We start from the raw sequence: 18,376 nt of genomic DNA, 5'->3' as shown, positions 1-18,376 counted from the left end.
GATAAAAGGATATTTTCCCCCTATAAACAACTATATTAAGTCCTTTATGTATAGACATGTATCAGAACTCCATTTCAAATAGATGTTTTATTTAGGCTACTTAAGTATCAGAGCTGAAGAAAATTATGCACTGAAATTAAAACGGAATTAAAGAAGCAACAAAATATTTGATTTGCTCTTAATTTCATTATATGCCATTACTTAGGGTATATTGTTTGTAAGCATTTAATGTAATATTGGTAAGCATAAACAATAAGAGGCAATCTTCTCCCAATGTATATATACATACACCACTCATGAATAAGTGTCTCTTGAGTATTTCAGTTTTTATTACCATTCACTCATGAGAGAATCACACTTATTTTACATATAGTACATTTAGAGTAATAGTTTCCAGAGTACAACATAATTCCCTTCCTTGATGTAGTTCTATTTTCTTCCAGCTAGCTGCTACACCCTTAACTCCAAGGCTGCTCTGTCAATATCCATGGGATATTAAGTTCTGCATCCAAATGGAATAAATAAATCGCTTCTTAGGAAAGCATGCAATGTTTTGAGTAATTAAATGTGACTATTCCTGATTTTATAGTCTCTTATCCCAGCTGTTGTTATACCTAACTTATCTGACTTGTTATAATTGCTTGACTTCAGTGAGAGAATTTTACCTGAACAAAGTTCATGGGAGACTTTTCTGAATATTATAGTTTGTTTCTAATGCAAAGGACACTAGGGATAATTTTGTAATTAAGGTTTAAGTAAAATGATTCCTATAAATTTCTCAGCCACTCAAATATAATTTTAAACATTTCCAAGACTCTTTAGCAAATAAGCTACAAGTTTGATGTCATTTTACAAGTTATCCCTTCTCAAGAGCACCTCCTAAATGAAATATATTTCACGTTTATTAAAACAAAATTATACATAATAAAGGAGAAGACATTTTAAACCTAGAAAGAGAAACACCAAACTAAGATGAATTGTGATATTGATTCTGTCAGGATAAATGGTTTTTGTAATATTAATATAAAGAAACCTTTATTACACTGAATCTCCTGGTACAGCCAGAGCTTCTCCCGCAATCTGTTTAAAATCTTCATTTTTCATCCTTATGGGAAAACCTCACTTGCTAAATGGATTTCATAAAGAGTAATCTGTCAAGATTTATATAGATAAACAATTTGTGATGTTTATTGACCAGTTCATTATGGTAAACAAAACAGGAGTAAAGCATCCCTAATCTCTGCCAGCACTCTGCTATTCTAGTTCTGTTTGGGCCCTTCAGTAACTCAGTGTTTACTGAGTACAATGGGAAAGAAGTTAATAGGCTTCTGTCTCTTTAATCACAAATCTCATATATTTTCCTTTCCATGGAACTTAGTCCAGTTGTGCAAATAGTAAGAGAAAGAGCCATCCTGCTTATTATTACTGCAAAACATCACTATTAATGAAGGAGTGTGTTTCAATGATGCATTTCATTGTCAGAAGCTTTATCATCTGAGGGAGAGCTACTGCAGGAGGTCTAGGGATGTATTCCAGGATATAGATCACTTTATTGACATTTCTCTTTCAACACCTCTCTTCTATTGGGGGCCTCAATTCATGGGTACCATCAAATTTATTTAAACATATCGACTGACATAAATAATATTCATTGAGGTCCAATTATGTTCCAGGACCAGAAGAGACACTGAGAACATAAAAAGGAATAAGATAGAGTTGTCCCTGTCTTCAAGGAGCTCGTAGTGTAGTGAAAAATATAAAATACAGCATTAATAAAGATGTATGCAGACTCTCTGTGGGCACAGAAAAGGAAAACTACATGGTGGCAGGGAATGGGACAGCTGAAAGAGTATTAAGAAGGAATCTTGGGGGTCACTTGCATGGCTCAGTCAGTTGAGCATCCGATTCTTGATTTCTGCTCAGGTCATGATCTCAGGGTCCTGGACTGAGCCCTTTGTCGGGCTCTGCACTCAGCGCGAGTCTGCTTGTCCCTCTTCCTCCCCGGACTTGTGCTCGCTCTCTCTCTCTCTCAAATAAATAAATAAATCTTTAAAAAATAGAAGAAGGAATCTTGGGGGCACCTGGGTGGCTCATTCGGTTAGGTATCCAATTCTTGATTTTGGCTCAGGTCATGGTCTCAGGGTCTTGGGATTGAGCCCCATATTGGGCTCTGTGCTCAGTAGGGAGTCTGCTTGAGGATTCTCAAGTTATTAAAAGGAATATTAAAAAGGAATATGCCCAGCAAGTCAGAGAGGGAGAAGAGAGATAAGAAACATCAGGAGAGGGTATGAGATTATAAGCAATTCAAAATTTTTGGATATAAATTCAGAATAGGGAGGGGTAACAGACAAGGTTAAATGGGAAAGGTAAGCAGAGGCAAGATATTGCTAGATTAGGTACAATGGTGATAATGGTAAGGAACAATGGAAAGGAGAGGGATAGTTTTACTTACGTTGAGTAAGTAAAATCAGTAGGATGAGGTAGACAAATTGAGAAGAGAAGCAAAGAAGGGCATGGAGTTATTTCCAGTTTTCTAATTTGCTGATAGGTAGATGATGGGGACACCATTCAACATAAAGAATGAAAGAGGAAGAAATCTCAAATTGCTGAGGGAATTTAGACAAGGATTATTAATGATTATTAATGACTAAAACAGAAAGAGGCTTTAAAGTGAACTGGAGAAATTGAACCAAGAGTTTTCTTCCATCCGTCCCCAGCACAAAGCCTAGCACACAGTAAAGGTTCAATAAATATTGTTGAATGGATGAATGAATGAATAAAGCACTAGGAAAACTTTAGACTCAGAATAGAACATCACAGATAAATCAAATGTGACATGTAGCTCTGAGGACAATTTAGCTCTTTTGAGCCCTTTTTGATCAGCTTAGCTCTTCCCCTAGCTAACCTGTCCCCCAGGGAAGGGACAGCTTTCTTCAAGATTGGCCTCTGCTATGACACCCCAAGGCCAGAAGAGTTCTCAGTTCAGTCGTCTTGTTCAGGATCTTGTAAGTGCTAGAGTGCTCTTAAGATGATTTTGGTTTTCCCTGGTTAAGATTATATTTCCTCTCTGCAATAGAAGTGTGTCCCACTGAGGTTCTTAGGTTTCCTTTCATCACAGCCTATGAATAGCATTGGATTCTCTTGGAACAGAATCAGAATTATAGGAGAGGGATTTGGGGCTTAGAGATCCTCCTTATGTGAACTGAAAGCCATACACATGGCTTATTGGAGAAGTGAGAATGGTATCATCTCATCTAGAAGGGAGGAGTTAATGGTACCCAGTCCACCCTCTGTAGTGAAGCCTTCCCAGGCACAAATAAAGGGACTCATCAGGACTAAATCTGGGCAATCTCTTGCATCCAGGCAACTATGACATCTGAGTCCAGGGAGGTGGTATTCCTGTCATTTAGAGAAGAGGTTGCTTAGCGAGATTCTGCACCTGCAATCCCTACCACTTTCCCCTTTATTGACACTCCACCTAATCCTACATATTGGTCACCAAAACCAAATATTTAAAAGAAATAAAATCTCAGCAGATTCACAATATTAACAATATCACATATGTTTACATCTAGAAGAAACCCTCATGTCACTTTCCTTAACCTCCACATTATAGTAATATAATAACTTCAAGGCATGATAACAGGTTCAAATTCTTAGTGTTTTAAGGTAGAAGAGAGATTACACTTATTCACTATGGTCTCGGAAGGCAGAAATAAAACTAGGCACAGGAATGAAATGATCTTTCTCAGAATTAGTTGTCTGAAACAAACACAAGTTGCTCCATGAGACAGAGAGGTTCTTTTTAGTTCCATATTTTCAAGCAGAAACTGAGTGACTAGTTATTCTGAAAAGGTGATTTATGCAGAGAAATGTATAGGGCAGAGTTTAACCAAAATTAACGTTCTTTCCAAGTCTAAAAAGCTGATTTTATGATTCTTAGTGGAAATAAGTAACTTGCCCAAGGTGACAGTGAATCTGGTTATTGGGTCAGCAATCTTTATCTATAAAGGAACAGATAGTAAATATTTTAGGCTTTGTGGGCCATTAGATCTCTGCTGCAGTAGTAGTATGAATGCAGTCATAGACAATTATAAAGAATGAATATGTTGTGTTCTAATAAACTTTATTTCCACAAAGAGATGGCAGGTCAGATCTGGCCTGCAGGCCATGGTTTGCTGAACTCTGGCACAGTAGGTTGAATTATGACCTCTCAACAATCTCCAAGTCCTAATATCTGGAACTTGTGAATATGTTACACCTTATTTGGTAAAAGTAACTTGCAGATGGGATTAAGAATTTTGAGATGGAGAAATTATCCCGGATTATCCAAAAGTGTCCAATGTAATCAAAAAATGATAGGAAGAAGCAGGAAGGTGAGGGTTAGAGTGAAAAGTTGGAAGAACAGAAGCAGAGGTCAGAAAAGAGAGAAAACATTACTCTGCTGGTTTTGAACATGAAGGAAGGAGCCATGAGCTAAGGAAGTAGGTGGCCTCTCAAATTGGCAAAAGCAAGGAAATGGATTTTTTCCTAGAGTATCCAAAAGGAACATAGGCCTGCTGATCCCTTGAGCCCAATAAAATTACTTTAGGACTTTTGACCTCCAGAACTGTGAGAGAATAGATTCATGTTGTTTTAAGCTACTAAATTTGTAGTAATTTATTACAGTAGTAATAGGAAACTAATATGCCTGGTCAAGTGGAGAAGCCATAACTGGAACCGAGATATCCTGATACCCAACATTGAGTTATACTTATTACATCACATTGAATAAATGCTAATTTATAAAAATGGACATTTCTTAGAGAATCATACAAAATCTATATGAAAGAAGAACATACTGTTTAGTGGTCATGAGGGATTGTAAAAATGATCACAATTCTTCACCCCTCTCTTTATGTAGGCCCTTTAAACCAACTAAATTCCATCATCCGAAAGTAGAATCTATTTCCCCATTCCTGAATAAGGGCTGGTCTGTGACTCACTTTGGCCAATAGAATAAGGCAAATGTAACAATGTGACAGTCTCAAGTGTAGGCCTCAAGGGTTCTGCTCTCTTCCTGGGAACTCTGCCACTACTTTGTGGTATGGCTAGATCACTAGATGATGAGAGGTATATAGTCCTTTTACTTTCATCACCCTGGATAAGAGCCAGCTGTCTAACAAAGAGTCATTGTGGAGCACAAATCTGTGTGGCACATTCCCCAATATTCCCACACCATGAATGGACATAAGTTGACAAGTAAATTATCTGCTTTCATTTGAAGTCATTGATCTGGTTTTCAAAGAAAGACCAATTGAGATCAATTGGAAATACACATGTGAAAAGATTAACATACCAGATCTATAATTCAGTGTTCAAATGGAGAATGTTTGCAGCAAAACCAAAAATAATGTGGTCATGGAAGAATTTTACTTTATCGTATGTTTTAGGATCTGAGCCTTCAGATTCTTCTTCAGATCCCAATCTCCTACTATCTGAGAAAAATTACAGTTTGGTGTGTGTCAGCTAATAAGAGACCAGTAGTGATACTTCTAGCTCCTAGCTCCTTGAGGCTCAAAAAGACAAAATACAACTAATGAATAGAGAGAGAAGAAGTCATTAGAGGAGAAATTTTGGGGGACTGTGATGTGTGGGTAGTACATAAGAGAAATAGTGCTACACCAGATGAGCTAGAGCAAGCTTGGCCATGGGAAGGAGGAATCGTACTTACAGGTCAGGTTTAGGACAGTACCAGAGTGTACAGTGTGTCAAATATGGGTCTCAACTACCAACTGAGATGAATTGAATGTGGGCCATTTTTGTCTCATTGTTTTTGGTTTAGACAAATATGATATACTTTTTTTTCCTTTATTGATTTTTCAGTGGGCAGACTTTTTTTGCTTCATTGTTTTCAATACTGATTAAATCATGTTTGCTTTATATGTCAGAGGTAAACACAGTGATTTTTGCACTTGGATCAGCTTTTTAAAATACATGCCCCCTTTTTGTGATAGGTAACTTTTGAAGAATGAACCACTTGGGTGAAAACAGGCAAATGATTTTCCAGCCTGTTACTGTTGTGTTTGGTGGATTTTTGCTGTTGTTTCTGTAGTTTAGGGTGAGGGCCTATTTTATTTATTTTGCCCTTGGGAATATACGAAAAGTCTAGAAAATAAGCCAAGAGAAAAATATAGGAAATATAACTGTGTGCAATAAAAAGAACATGAAGAAGAGCTGGGGTAATGTGTAAACTTCATGGAGGGTTAAATAATGTCCCCTGAATATATAAATGGAAAAAGCAGATGAGAAAGTTAATTTATTTTCTAAGTGAATAAAGAGATACAATGATACGTGCATCTTCTCCTTGTTTAACAATAAAGTACTGACAATCTGCTGTAGAATTTTGGAAATTGGTGAAAAAAAATGTATATTTGAAAGTACCTACCACAGTACTTAGTTCAAAATAGATTTGATTCATTTTAGTTGACTTTCTTTCTTTTCTAAAAAAAATTTGTCATCAGGGCATCAATAGTTATTTTCCTATGCAGTATGTCTGTATATATTTTGACTATAAGTGAAGTTTTCCTTCAAGAAACAAAATTCCTTCTACTAAATGGAATCCCATATATTTTAGTCATCTTTGTGCACATTTTCAAAATAGTCAGTGTTAGTATATATACACAATAACAACCAGAAGTCAACAAAGAGATTTCAATATCATTCAGGAAAGGAATGGAAAACATAAAAAGAATAAAATCCATTTTTATCTCTTCTCAATGATGAGCAAAAGTGTAAACTTAAGCAACTCTCATTGTCACATTTTGAAATATCTTTCTCTATGACCTTCTGTGCCAGCGGATTTCTTCTCTAATGATTATCAACGTTAAAGTGAAAAGAGACAGTCGAACTCATCAGTGGAATAAAAGGGTCAACTCAAAGCACAGGCATTCCATATGACTGATTTTAGCAGAGGACAAATCCTGCTGATTTCCTTGGGCCTCAAATGGTCATGGGAAGCTTTATTCTTTCTATTCATTTCAGAGAAGCTACATTATATGTGGTAGCTCTTACTTCCAATAGCTCTTTCTAGTGGCAACCTGTGCTCAGTATCAGAGCCAATCCTGTCCAATATGAGAGGATCCTGAGCTCCACTCACATATGGGTGGTGTGACTTAAATTTAAAGATTTATATCCCTTCAGCAAGAAGATGATGCCATGAGATGTCTTGAAACTTTTATTTTCATTTTGAGAGGAAATGAGGAAAGTAATATAAAGAAGAATTAGTTCTGTGTTGGCTATGTTAAGAATGAGAGACATGCAAATTTAAACCTCAAAGAGATAGGTAACTATAGGCCTAGAGCTCATGGCAGAGATCTGAATAGATGATGATATATTGGGGAGTCATTAACATCATATAGTGGCTAAAATCATAAACACAGATATATAAATTGAAGGGGCAGATTAAAGAGGAATAACCAAGAAAAGAGAAGACAAATCAGAGAGATAGGATCTTGGAGGCCAAAGAAAGAGCTAATTTTAAGTAATAGGGAGGACAATAAAATAATTGATACATTAAAAAACCAGAAGTCATAAGAAGCAATCATAAATCAATTTTACTCTCATCTTTCCCTGATCTTTTGAATATACATATATTTGTCAATTATACCTAAATAAAGCTGCAGGAAAAAAATGGGCTAAATTCAGACAATAAAATGTGTAGTCCAGTATATTAGTCAATACTCCAATCTATTCAAAGAATAGATATTTTAAAGAACAGACTTCTCCCCTTTTTTCTAGCTAGGACATGATGAAAGCAGCAAGTCTACATCCAGAGAAGGTAGAGTTTTATTACTGCTCTTTTTATTACTCTCCTCTTCTCTCATGCATGGGCCGTAGGAGGGGCAGGAGCTCCCAGCAAAACCCAAAGCAGGCTGCTTTCTCTGGTCCCACAGTGTACAAAGCTGACTCTTCACCGGAGGTGTTACTTTTGTGATTTCTTCATTGATCTCTCTCCCTCTACTAGGTATCTCTCACCTATAATTTTAGAGAAATCAGATGTATCTCTATTCCAACTGGTTGCTAACTAATTTTGTAGTTCACCAGAATCTCATCTTCTTCTCTATTTGGGCCTCTTTAACCTTCCGGGTGGCCCTTTGTAGAAGTGCTAAGATAACCAACCCTATGTTGTCCCTCTTCCTTGTAGACCTTATCTAGTCATGACAAAACACTCTTTCCTTTGCCTGAAAAACTCTGGGAGTATAAAATCATCAAAGCACTCTCTTTCACTGCCCTGACAGATGGTCTCTCCTTGTATAGATTTTCCAGGTCTAAGAAATATATCAGTCCACTAGTCTCAACTTCAGGAGACACATATCACCTTGCAAGGCATCTAGTAAGACCCTCTCACTGAGAGGCACCACTGACCCCTGCTTTCTCCCTCCAGTGAAACCCCTCTCTCTAAGCTTATCTTTTCCTTAACCCATTTTTATGTACTTTTTCTGGTTATCTTCCTTTCTTTGATTTGGATGAGTGTTTTAAGAGTCATCTAACTAGTTCTTGGCTGCCCATACTTTGTAAGTTCTGCTAACGCTTTCACTAAATATGGTGACTGAGGAATTCATGAGAAGGAAAACGCAGAAAAAAAAAAAGACTACTCTTTGTAAATATTAGTAAGTAAGATTGAATAGTGAGAGAGTAGACTCAACTTCCAGGGTTCACAGGGTAGGGCAGAGGCAAAAGAAGAGGCTTTAGGATGGGGATGAAGATCATATTTGTAGATAGTTATGATATAGCCAGTGGGGAAAGATTTAAGTTAAAATAAGGGGAGGATTTGATGCAACAAAGTTCAGAGGAAGAAGGAGATGTAAAGGGGACACAGAGAGGGGAGCAAAGGGAGAAAAACAGGAGGGGACACATCCAGAACAGGCAATATGTCATTACAAATTATATGCTGTTTTCTTCTAAGACTAGATTTAAAATTGGGAACGCGTGACAATATAGACAAATTGGAGCTGGAGAGAAGATAATCTGGAGATACTTATGTCAGGTTCTGTTTAGTCTATGAAGCAGAGGACAAGATTAGCAGCAAGGACAAGGACTTGAAGAAACTGGCAATAGTTTAAAGGTGGAGAGAAAGCAAGGGAATGAGAAGTAAATGCATGGCAGTATTTCCAATCAGCACAGACACATGTCTTCAAGCCCTCCCAGGTTCAGGGCAGGAGCAGGGTCATCATCCCTGGAGCTGACCCACCGTACAGCAGAAGGGAGAGGTTTTAATAGCACTCAGATTACTCAAGAGAGTCAGGATTAAAGTGGTTTTGCTCCAGACTAGGAGTAGAAGATGAGAAAGTTAGGAATGGGGTTGATCAAGAGCATTAGTTAGGGTTAAAAGATGAGGGGTTTGAGAAAAGTTGGGAGCCATTTATGAGGGAATTTGGAGACAAGATTGGAAAGATGTGATGTGTTCACAGAGTAGCATTTCAGGGATTAGGAAGATTTGAGAAGAAGAGAAGTTCCATGATCAAAAAAACCCTGGTTATGTTCATGAAAATTGGTTGCTGGAATGGGAATTAAATGAATGAGAGGTGAGGGGAAAAAAGACCATCCCTCTGATAAAGTTCTCAGTGAATGGAAACTTGGAAATCTGAAGATAAGTACAATGAGGATGGAAGAAAAGTGGTATCATGTCAGAGGACAATTTGTGATTTTTAAAAGGTAGTTCCTAATCCAACTCGATGTAATTAGGAGTCAGCTAATATGTAAAGATATACAATTATATTTATATAAAATTTGTCATGAATCTTTTTGCTTTGAACCCATACTTACCCTGGATCTTTTGCTCTTTAGAATCTACCTGGCTTTTCACACTCTGGCTCTCTCCTAGACTCCAACCTGCACTCATCCTTTTTTATTTTACTGAGCTCTGCTTCTTGATTTTCACTTCAGCACCTTATTCTAATAATGTAGTTTATACCTATTTTTTTTTTTTGGCTCTCCCCATTTCTCATCAATTTAGGTTAACATTTAAACCCAGCTTTTAATACAGGGAGTCTAATCCCAAGTGTTAGCAAGTCCTACTGCAGAGTGAGAGGTGATAGAACACTATTCTGTAAGTAATTCTTGGTCCTGAATTTGACTCGGGTGGGGACTGGGTTGGGTAGATAAACTAGAGGAAAGCAGAATAAGGTAAAGGTCAGCCTGAATCTAAGAACTTTGTAGAGCAGATGAGTAGTGTAATGAAGGAATCGGATTCACTTAAATAAAGTTAAGTGAAAAAGCTGAGACCATTAGGAATCTTCTGGCCATTAATAAAGGGTTTTAGTGGTAACACTGGGAAGAATAACGAGGGGGATCAGTAGAAAGGAAATGGGTAAGAGACTGGAACAAAACGCCATAGATGCGGATGAGTATTCCAAGGAGGAGAGTAGATTGGGGGAATATTTTTCTCTGGTAATTAAATGTTGTCAGAAAGACTATGGAAAATTTAAGAAACCTAAAGATAGAGGTGGCCAGGAGTGAAACAAATCAACGTAAGAATTCCAACTGGGGAATTTGTTAGATGGTCTTTCAATAAAAAGTACATAGAGGAGATAATACATACAATAACTGACCCCAATTTTACTATCAAAATCCTGGCAATACTTTTTATTTAACATTTACTCTACCATGTGTTTTCTATACTCATTCAGAGTGATTTATTATCTGCAGAAAGGAGTAGTAATACTCTCAGACCACCAAGATGATATTCCTTCCAATGGTAACAGAAGCAGAACAGCATGGATTAAAAAACAAAAAGATATGTAATAAGAACAATAATTGTTTTAATACATATTTTAAATATCATGTGAAAGGTTTTAAATCACATTGGATTTTAGTAGAAAGCCAAATACACTAGTTTTGAGTTCTTTTTCAATAATTTACCCTGTCACCCTGTCCACACTCTAATCGAGGTGTTAATGAAGAGTGTAACAGCCAAAAGGCAGGCAGCAGGGGACAATGAGTTGAAAAGAGCCCAGATAATCTCAAACCCTTGACTAATTAGCAATTATATTTATAAACACACACACGCATATTGAGAAACAGCTTTGATTGGTGTGTACAGAACATAATACTATTGCTTGGGGATAGGAATGCCAAAGAATTCATGGATACAGTCCCAACTCTAGACAAATTTATAATCTGACCAGACCCCAAAACACACATGGAATTAGCATTCCAGCACATTTTCAAAAATACAACAATGAGCACACATGCATGAAAATAAATGTCCACAGATAATTAGAGAACAATAAGTAGAACATTAAAGATGTGTAACTTTGAAAAGTGGGTAATTTATTCTCAAAAATGTACTTTACACACTAGGGAAAAAAATCATGTCACTTATACAAAAATATGTTTTAATCTGCTGGTCTTTATTTTTTTTCTGTTTTTTTTTTCCTACTGGTCTTTAAATGTAAATTAGAAAGGCAAGGACAACATAAATGGATGCAGTAAACAAATAAATAAGCAATAAATTCAGGGACCATGTAGAATAAAGGTTCTATATACATACGCTGTATATCCCAGCCCTTATGGGGTGTGTGTGTGTGTGTGTGTGTGTACATGTGCACACATTTACTTTTACGGATATATCTTTACCTGTCTTTCTCCAACCAAATTGTAAGTTCTTTGAGGGAAAAGGATTTTATCTTGTTAAATATTTGCAGACCTTAATACTAGGGACATCTATCAACATTCAGCAACCTATACATTGGAACTCTAGGAAATATTCAAAGATTACTATTATGTTTAACAAATGCAGACATCAAAGAATCAAAAATATATCAACAAACTAGGGAGGACAAAAAATATTGCTTTTTACATAAAACACTGACAAAAAAATCATTGTTATGATATAAAGTCATTAACAAATGTAATTCGATACAAATATTTAAATATTATTAAAAATATTTACCTTCCAGTCTGAGGATCAAATCCAAAGTAAAGGTCTCTACAATGGTCACAACTTTGTCCAGCAATGGAAACGTCTTGGCAAATGCACTGACCAGTTAGGCTGTTACAGATGTGATGAACTGCACCTGTCACATGGCATGAACATGGCAGGCAGCCAGTGCCATTGCCTGGAGGAATATAAAAACCTGGAAATAAAGAAATGAGAAGTGTTTAGTCATTACTTCCCATCCAGGCTTTTCTTTAAAAGATAGTGTTTTGATTACACCCAAAACCGAACGCTATCATGGCACTTCCCAATGCCCAATACAAAGGTGGCTATAGCTGTTCTTCACTAGTGTATCAGTTACAACCAAAGAAGGGCTGAGTGAATAATTTACATTGTACCTGGGTGTCTCCCAGGCAACTAAAATTCAGTGTGTTCAAAATCTACTTCACGACCTTTCCACTAAATCTAGTCCTCCTCTAATATCTTCATTCCAGCAAATAGGACCACCATTTACTCAACTGCTCAACCTAAACCCTGTGACATCTTTGGGAAGGTAGCCAGACAAAATAAAAGATGGACAGTTAAATTTAAATTTCTGATAAACTGAGTTTATCATGAAAGTCTGTGCTATTGGCTTATATTAAAAATTTATGATTATCGAAAATTTAAATTTAACTGAGCATTCTGTAGTTTGCTTAAACTGGCAACCCTTGAGTCCTTCACAACCCTCCACCCCTACATCTAGCTAATCACTGAGTCCTATGTATACTGTCTTCTAAGAATTTTAAACTTTCTACTCTCCATTCCCACTGCCCTCTCCCTAGTCACGGTCACCACCAAGTTTATTATAGTTTACACTATGGAACAGAGGCAATGGTAAGAGCCTTTTATTCATTATCTCACTCTTCACAGCAATGCTAATAATTCAGGTATTATTATTATTATTTTCACTTTATATATGAGAACACTGAAGGTTAGGAAGGTTAATTAATCTCATTTTCACCAGATTGTAACCTCCATGAAGGCAGGAACCTTGTCTGATTAATTCACCACTGTCTCCCCAGCACCCAGTACAGTGCTTGTCATAAAGTAGGCACTCCTTAAACATCTGATGAATTCACACAAATGTACCAAATTATAAGTAGGCATTGATTTCTATAAGTATTATATTTAAAAACCCACAGAATTTAGGTTAATTATAAAACCTGTATTTGTTTCTTATAGCAGAAGAAATAGAAATATGATTCAAAAATATTTTCAAGTTGCTTAAAATTTCATATAACCAACAGCTATAAAATTAGAAAGACATTAGAAATCAGAATGATGGAGGGCACCTGGGTGGCTCAGTTGGTTAAGCGACTGCCTTCGGCTCAGGTCATGATCCTGGAGTCCCTGGATCGAGTCCCGCATCGGGCTCCCTGCTTGGCAGGGAGCCTGCTTCTCCCTCTGACCCTCCCCCCTCTCATGTGCTCTCTCTTTCTCATTCTCTCTGTCTCAAATAAATAAATAAAATCTTAAAAAAAAAAAAAAGAAATTAGAATGATGGAGCAGGTGTATGGGGGAGAAATGGTTCTCAGTGTTGTGTGGTATGTGTGTTTATGCATACACATCCTACACATATATACACACATAGCACATACATAATGTTACAAGGAATTTTACTGAAACACAGGGAAGAGGGAATGCAGAAAGATTCTAATGAATAAAGTTCTGACAAGTGAAAATGATCTGTACAATTGTCATGATCACTAATTTAGGTATATATCACTGATATTGAAAGAGTGAAAGAACATGAACACAAAGTGAATCCACTGTGTATTACTATGCTATAGGGAGAAACAAAAAGTAATTGGAATATATTATAAATCTCATTTGAGTCTCTGGTTGAAAATAAGCCATTCTTTCATAGCCATCAACAATTTGTTCTTCTTCTCCTTGGCCCAGCATATTCTCTCTTAGAAAGTTACAGAAATAGTCAAACAGAAAAAGATTCTGCTCAAAGAAAAGGAAGAAACTCAAAATCAGTGCCATTCCAACCTGTTGGAAAGAAGTGACTGATCCTGCCATTTTTTAGAGTAATTGACAACTAGATTATGCCATTAGCTTCTTTGCATCCATTGATAGCAATTTGCCTTATATGTGTTTCCAGAAATACAGTTATGCAAATTAATATATATTCTCATACCTGATTCATCATACAACCAAAGTTGCACATTTCAAAGGCTTTTATTTTGAATTCAAGACCACTGTGGCTGCAATTCTATGTATTTTTCTTCCTGTGAAGGTACCTAGGTCCTTAAATTCCTGATGATGGCATCATAAATATACTAACAACGCTCCAATTTGGATAAATTACCCATTAGCACAGATACTTAGAAGTAGAATTAATTTGGACTTATTGCAATAGCTTCAAGCCACAGAGAATTCTAGAACAATTACAGATGATTTTTACAAGAAATGATTTATTAGATAAATCTGTAAAGACAAGGGGGAGTATATTTTGGTACAGACAATTGGGTTGCCCAAGTTTCAGAAAATAAAAAATGCCATAGACAAATCAGAGATATAAGCAGAGAAGAACAAAAATGAAAAAACAAAAACAAAAACAAAAAAACAGGGAGGCTGCAACCTGGAGGTAGGTCTTCAAGGAAAAGCCTGCACTGGAACTTGTCTTGGGGTTAATTCCCCTCCTCTCTGGAGCATAATTATAAAGGTTAATCCCACCAGTATTTTAGTTGTCCTATTTTTAAGCAGTTCTAATTAGGATGACTCAGGTACCTTCCTGCTCAGTGATTACTTCTTGCCTTACCTGAATGTGCCTAATTCTAGACCATTACCTCTCCTTTTATGACTTCCAACTATAGAAAACAACATTTTCCCTTCCCTCCTCCTTAAACTTCAACTCCAGAGTGCATCTTAAAGATAACTGACCTTAATTTTCTTTCACTCAATACATTTCTGATCTCCTTCCATTAGCTCCACTTCATGTTCCACATCTTCAGGTCCATAACATTTTAACGGATCTTTTTGATACTTCTCTCCATGAATGATTTCGTACCACATTCTGAAGCACGGTCATTAAGACAATGCTGTTACCTTACATTACATAGAGCTGAGAGTTCGCACATACATAACACTGATCGGCTCACTAAAGTTTGTTATTTTCCCCAGTTTTATTTCAGCAAGCCCTTGGTCCCAAACAAGGCAAGTCTAATGGGGAAAACAACGTGTTTTTGCAGTTCCAAGCAAAAAGTCACCCATATTATAAACTAGTGTTGCTTTATCCAGGAGAAGACTTGCAGAATCCTTGGAGTTCAAAGTTATTAGCAAGGCAGTTGGTATTATCTCCTATAGTGGCTATTTGCACAGCACAGCACTGTCCTGGGCATAAAAGAAGAGCCCGTTCCCTAGCAATGTCCCTCCTGAGGACCATGAACAACCAGGCTTGGCCAAGGTCTTGAAATGGGAGAAAGAAAACAAGTTTAACCCCTAGGCCTTATTCAGAAAAGGAGGGCAGAGCTGAGGCTAAGCACTAATTACAAGCCATTTAGAAGAAATGATTCTCACCTTAAGCCAGAGAATGGACATAATACTAAGAGAAGAGTCTAGGGAGAAATTTGTGGCTCACCAATACCAAGCAACAAGACTCTTCTAGTAATGATTTTAAAAATTAATATTTTCAGAACGAAATATAGTAAGTGATGCTAATTTTCAAATTAAAACAATAATAATTTTCTTCCATTTTGGTAATTTTATATTAAAATGCTAAAATTATTATTCATAGAGTTGACCGAATGTCAATAATCGCATAAATATTAATATTACTCATCATAAGGTATAATTTTTCTTATTTAAAAGTTTTTAAAAACTCTTTTCAATTAGTTTAGATATGTTTTAAAATCTCTGCTCCTATTCCTTCTTCCTGGACTGCTGCTATACTCTCCTTAATTACTTTACCAACTCCTGTTTATTTAAAAACTCAGGTCAGAAGTCACGTTCTCAACTAAGTTTTCCATATCCCCCCATCCTTCAAGAATGAATCGGTTCCTTCACTTTACTACTTCTCATATTGGACATTTCTAATATTGCACTTGTCACACTGTGTTATATTTACATATAGGTCCATTTCTCCTACTAAAGCAAATGCCTTAATATATTTATGATTACATATCTTACACCAGCATAGCCCCTGGTACACAGTAATGTATTCAATTGATGTTTACTGAAAAAAATGGATACGTGAATGAAATGGGTAGATAGCTAGATGGGTAGGTGGCTGCCTGCCTGACCAGTTGGATATCTGTTACCCCTTAAAATATGAGATGATCTCTTTAACACTTTAAAGGAACATAGTAAAGACAAAAAGCCTAGCCTATCAGGAAGGATAGCAGGGACTGTATATGAATCAGGAAAAATATATTTAAAATGCAATCTTTGGGGGCGCCTGGGTGGCTCAGTCAGTTGAACGTCTGCCTTCGGCTCAGGTCATGATCCCAGAGTCCTGGAATAGAGCTCTTCATCTGTCCGGCTCCCTGCTCAACAGGGAGTCTGCTTCTCCCTCTCCCTCTGCAGCTCCCCCTGCTTGTGTGTGCTCTCTCTCTCTGTGTCAAATAAATACATAAAATCTTTAAAAAATAAAATAAAATAAAATAAAAATAAAATGTAATCTTTGCCTTATTGGCAGATGGAAAGAACTTCAGAAAGAAAATATCAGTCTAAAACTATGTTTCCTGTTCTTAGAACCAAGAATATAATAACATGCTCACATAAGGGAAAACATTCTATTGGACTTTGCTGTTTTATAAAAACCTAGTTTTCCTATATATGGGAATATCCATGAAGGGCCTCCAAATGCATATTCTTTAAAAATCAAATTCAATAACAATAATGAATATAAGTAATCACAGCTGTGATTATGTCTTGGAAATTATAACACATAGATATGTGTATTCACAATCCACAGAAACACTTTCATATTCTTTGTTCCCATTTTTCTCAGTCTCAGTGGTTACCAACCATATGCTCTAAAGTTTCTCTCCCATGCCATTGCCACCATCCCAGACATTTCTCCACCTTAGTCCATGGAGATCATCCCATTTCTAGACAACTCAGTTCAACTCTTCATTATCAGATCACGATAGCCTCTCAGAATTCTATTAATTTTCATTTTATAACTATTACTCAGATTCTACACAACAGAGATACCCCAGGACCTAAAGCAGTCAGCTAGAATCATGGGTGAGGATGAGCTTCAGGGTGGGAGGAGGCTACAAACACTTGTAAGAGTATCTCTTTTAACTCACCCTCAAATATTCATTGAGTGAACGATTATGACAAATGTTGCATTGTTCAGAAAAATGTTTTACTCTTTCAGGGTGCAGACTCTGAGGTCAGTTGGACCTGGATTTGTAAATGGTTCTTCTACTTAATTAGAATACATTTCCCCTACTATAAAGTGGGAAAGTACTGGTCCTTCCATCATATAAATATTGTGCATATTCAATGGGACTTTTCAGATAAAACCCTATCCCAGGGCCTGGCAGACTGTAGACACTCAGTAAATATTACCTATTATCATCATTGCCATTTTTATGAGGCAATTTTCTAGGAAAGTGGGATTTTCCTTAAATTACAATTTAAGTAATGACTTGTCGATGTACTTCTTTCCCCCACAATGTGCCTGGCATTATGGTCCACAGTGCTTATGAAAAATTCTTTCCTAGTGGTTTATCAAGGAAGAGGCTCTTATCCTGAGGCTTAGGTCTCCCTGTGGAAAACATGTTCATCTGCAAAGCTGTTTCATCAAACACTAGGATACGTGGCATAACCGGATCTCAACTTTGATGCACTGATTTTTAATGGAATATCAGCCATCTAATTCCAATTCCAGTGGCAGGGCCTTGCATGCAATTCTGGTTTATGAGCTCATTACTTAACAAATATGATATGCTTCTTAATGAAACAAGATACTTTGTTTTATTTTCTAATAGTCTGTATGAATTTTAAAACAAAACCAAAAGTAAATATCAGAGGAAAGCATGAGGAATTGTCCTATTAGCACAAAACATGTCATACGAAGCTGTTTTCATTATAAATTAGCCTTTATTTTATTCCAGAGCTGCAGAGTCCTCAATAAACCCTCTCTGCCTCTGGTTCTCAAGGACAAGGGTGGGTCACTGGCTCAGGATGCCTTGACATCCTTCCCTGCATTTCTCGGCCTAGCCTCTGATTAAGTGCTTGCTGCTGAACATTACGAGGTCATCCAGCACTGAAAAAAATGAACTGGGAAAACATATTTAGTGCTATATTTATTAGTGTGGGTATATGTACATTCATATATGTACACACACTCCAAATAATTTTAAATTAAAGCATTTTTAAAATACTTAATGGAGGTTAAGCAGCATTTTTAACCTCTGTTCAAGTTATTGAATGGCATATTAAAACCAATGTGGC

At 36.6% G+C, this 18,376-nt stretch overlaps 1 protein-coding gene across 1 annotated transcript in view; it reads right to left on the bottom strand.

The window, feature by feature from the left end:
- The window catches only part of USH2A (usherin), a 682,897-nt gene that overhangs the window by 524,848 nt on the left and 139,673 nt on the right, over positions 1-18,376 (bottom strand). Inside the window, exon 13 of the mRNA XM_032422367.1 lies at positions 11,936-12,119. Within this exon, the coding sequence (XP_032278258.1) occupies positions 11,936-12,119 (184 nt within the window). The remainder of the gene's footprint in view (positions 1-11,935; positions 12,120-18,376) is intronic.

This window comes from Phoca vitulina, unplaced genomic scaffold (assembly GCF_004348235.1).
Source record: "Phoca vitulina isolate PV1807 unplaced genomic scaffold, GSC_HSeal_1.0 scaffold26, whole genome shotgun sequence".
Taxonomy (NCBI): domain Eukaryota; kingdom Metazoa; phylum Chordata; class Mammalia; order Carnivora; family Phocidae; genus Phoca; species Phoca vitulina.
Note: the sequence above shows the minus strand (reverse complement) of the source record. Positions and strands in the feature narration are given on the sequence as shown.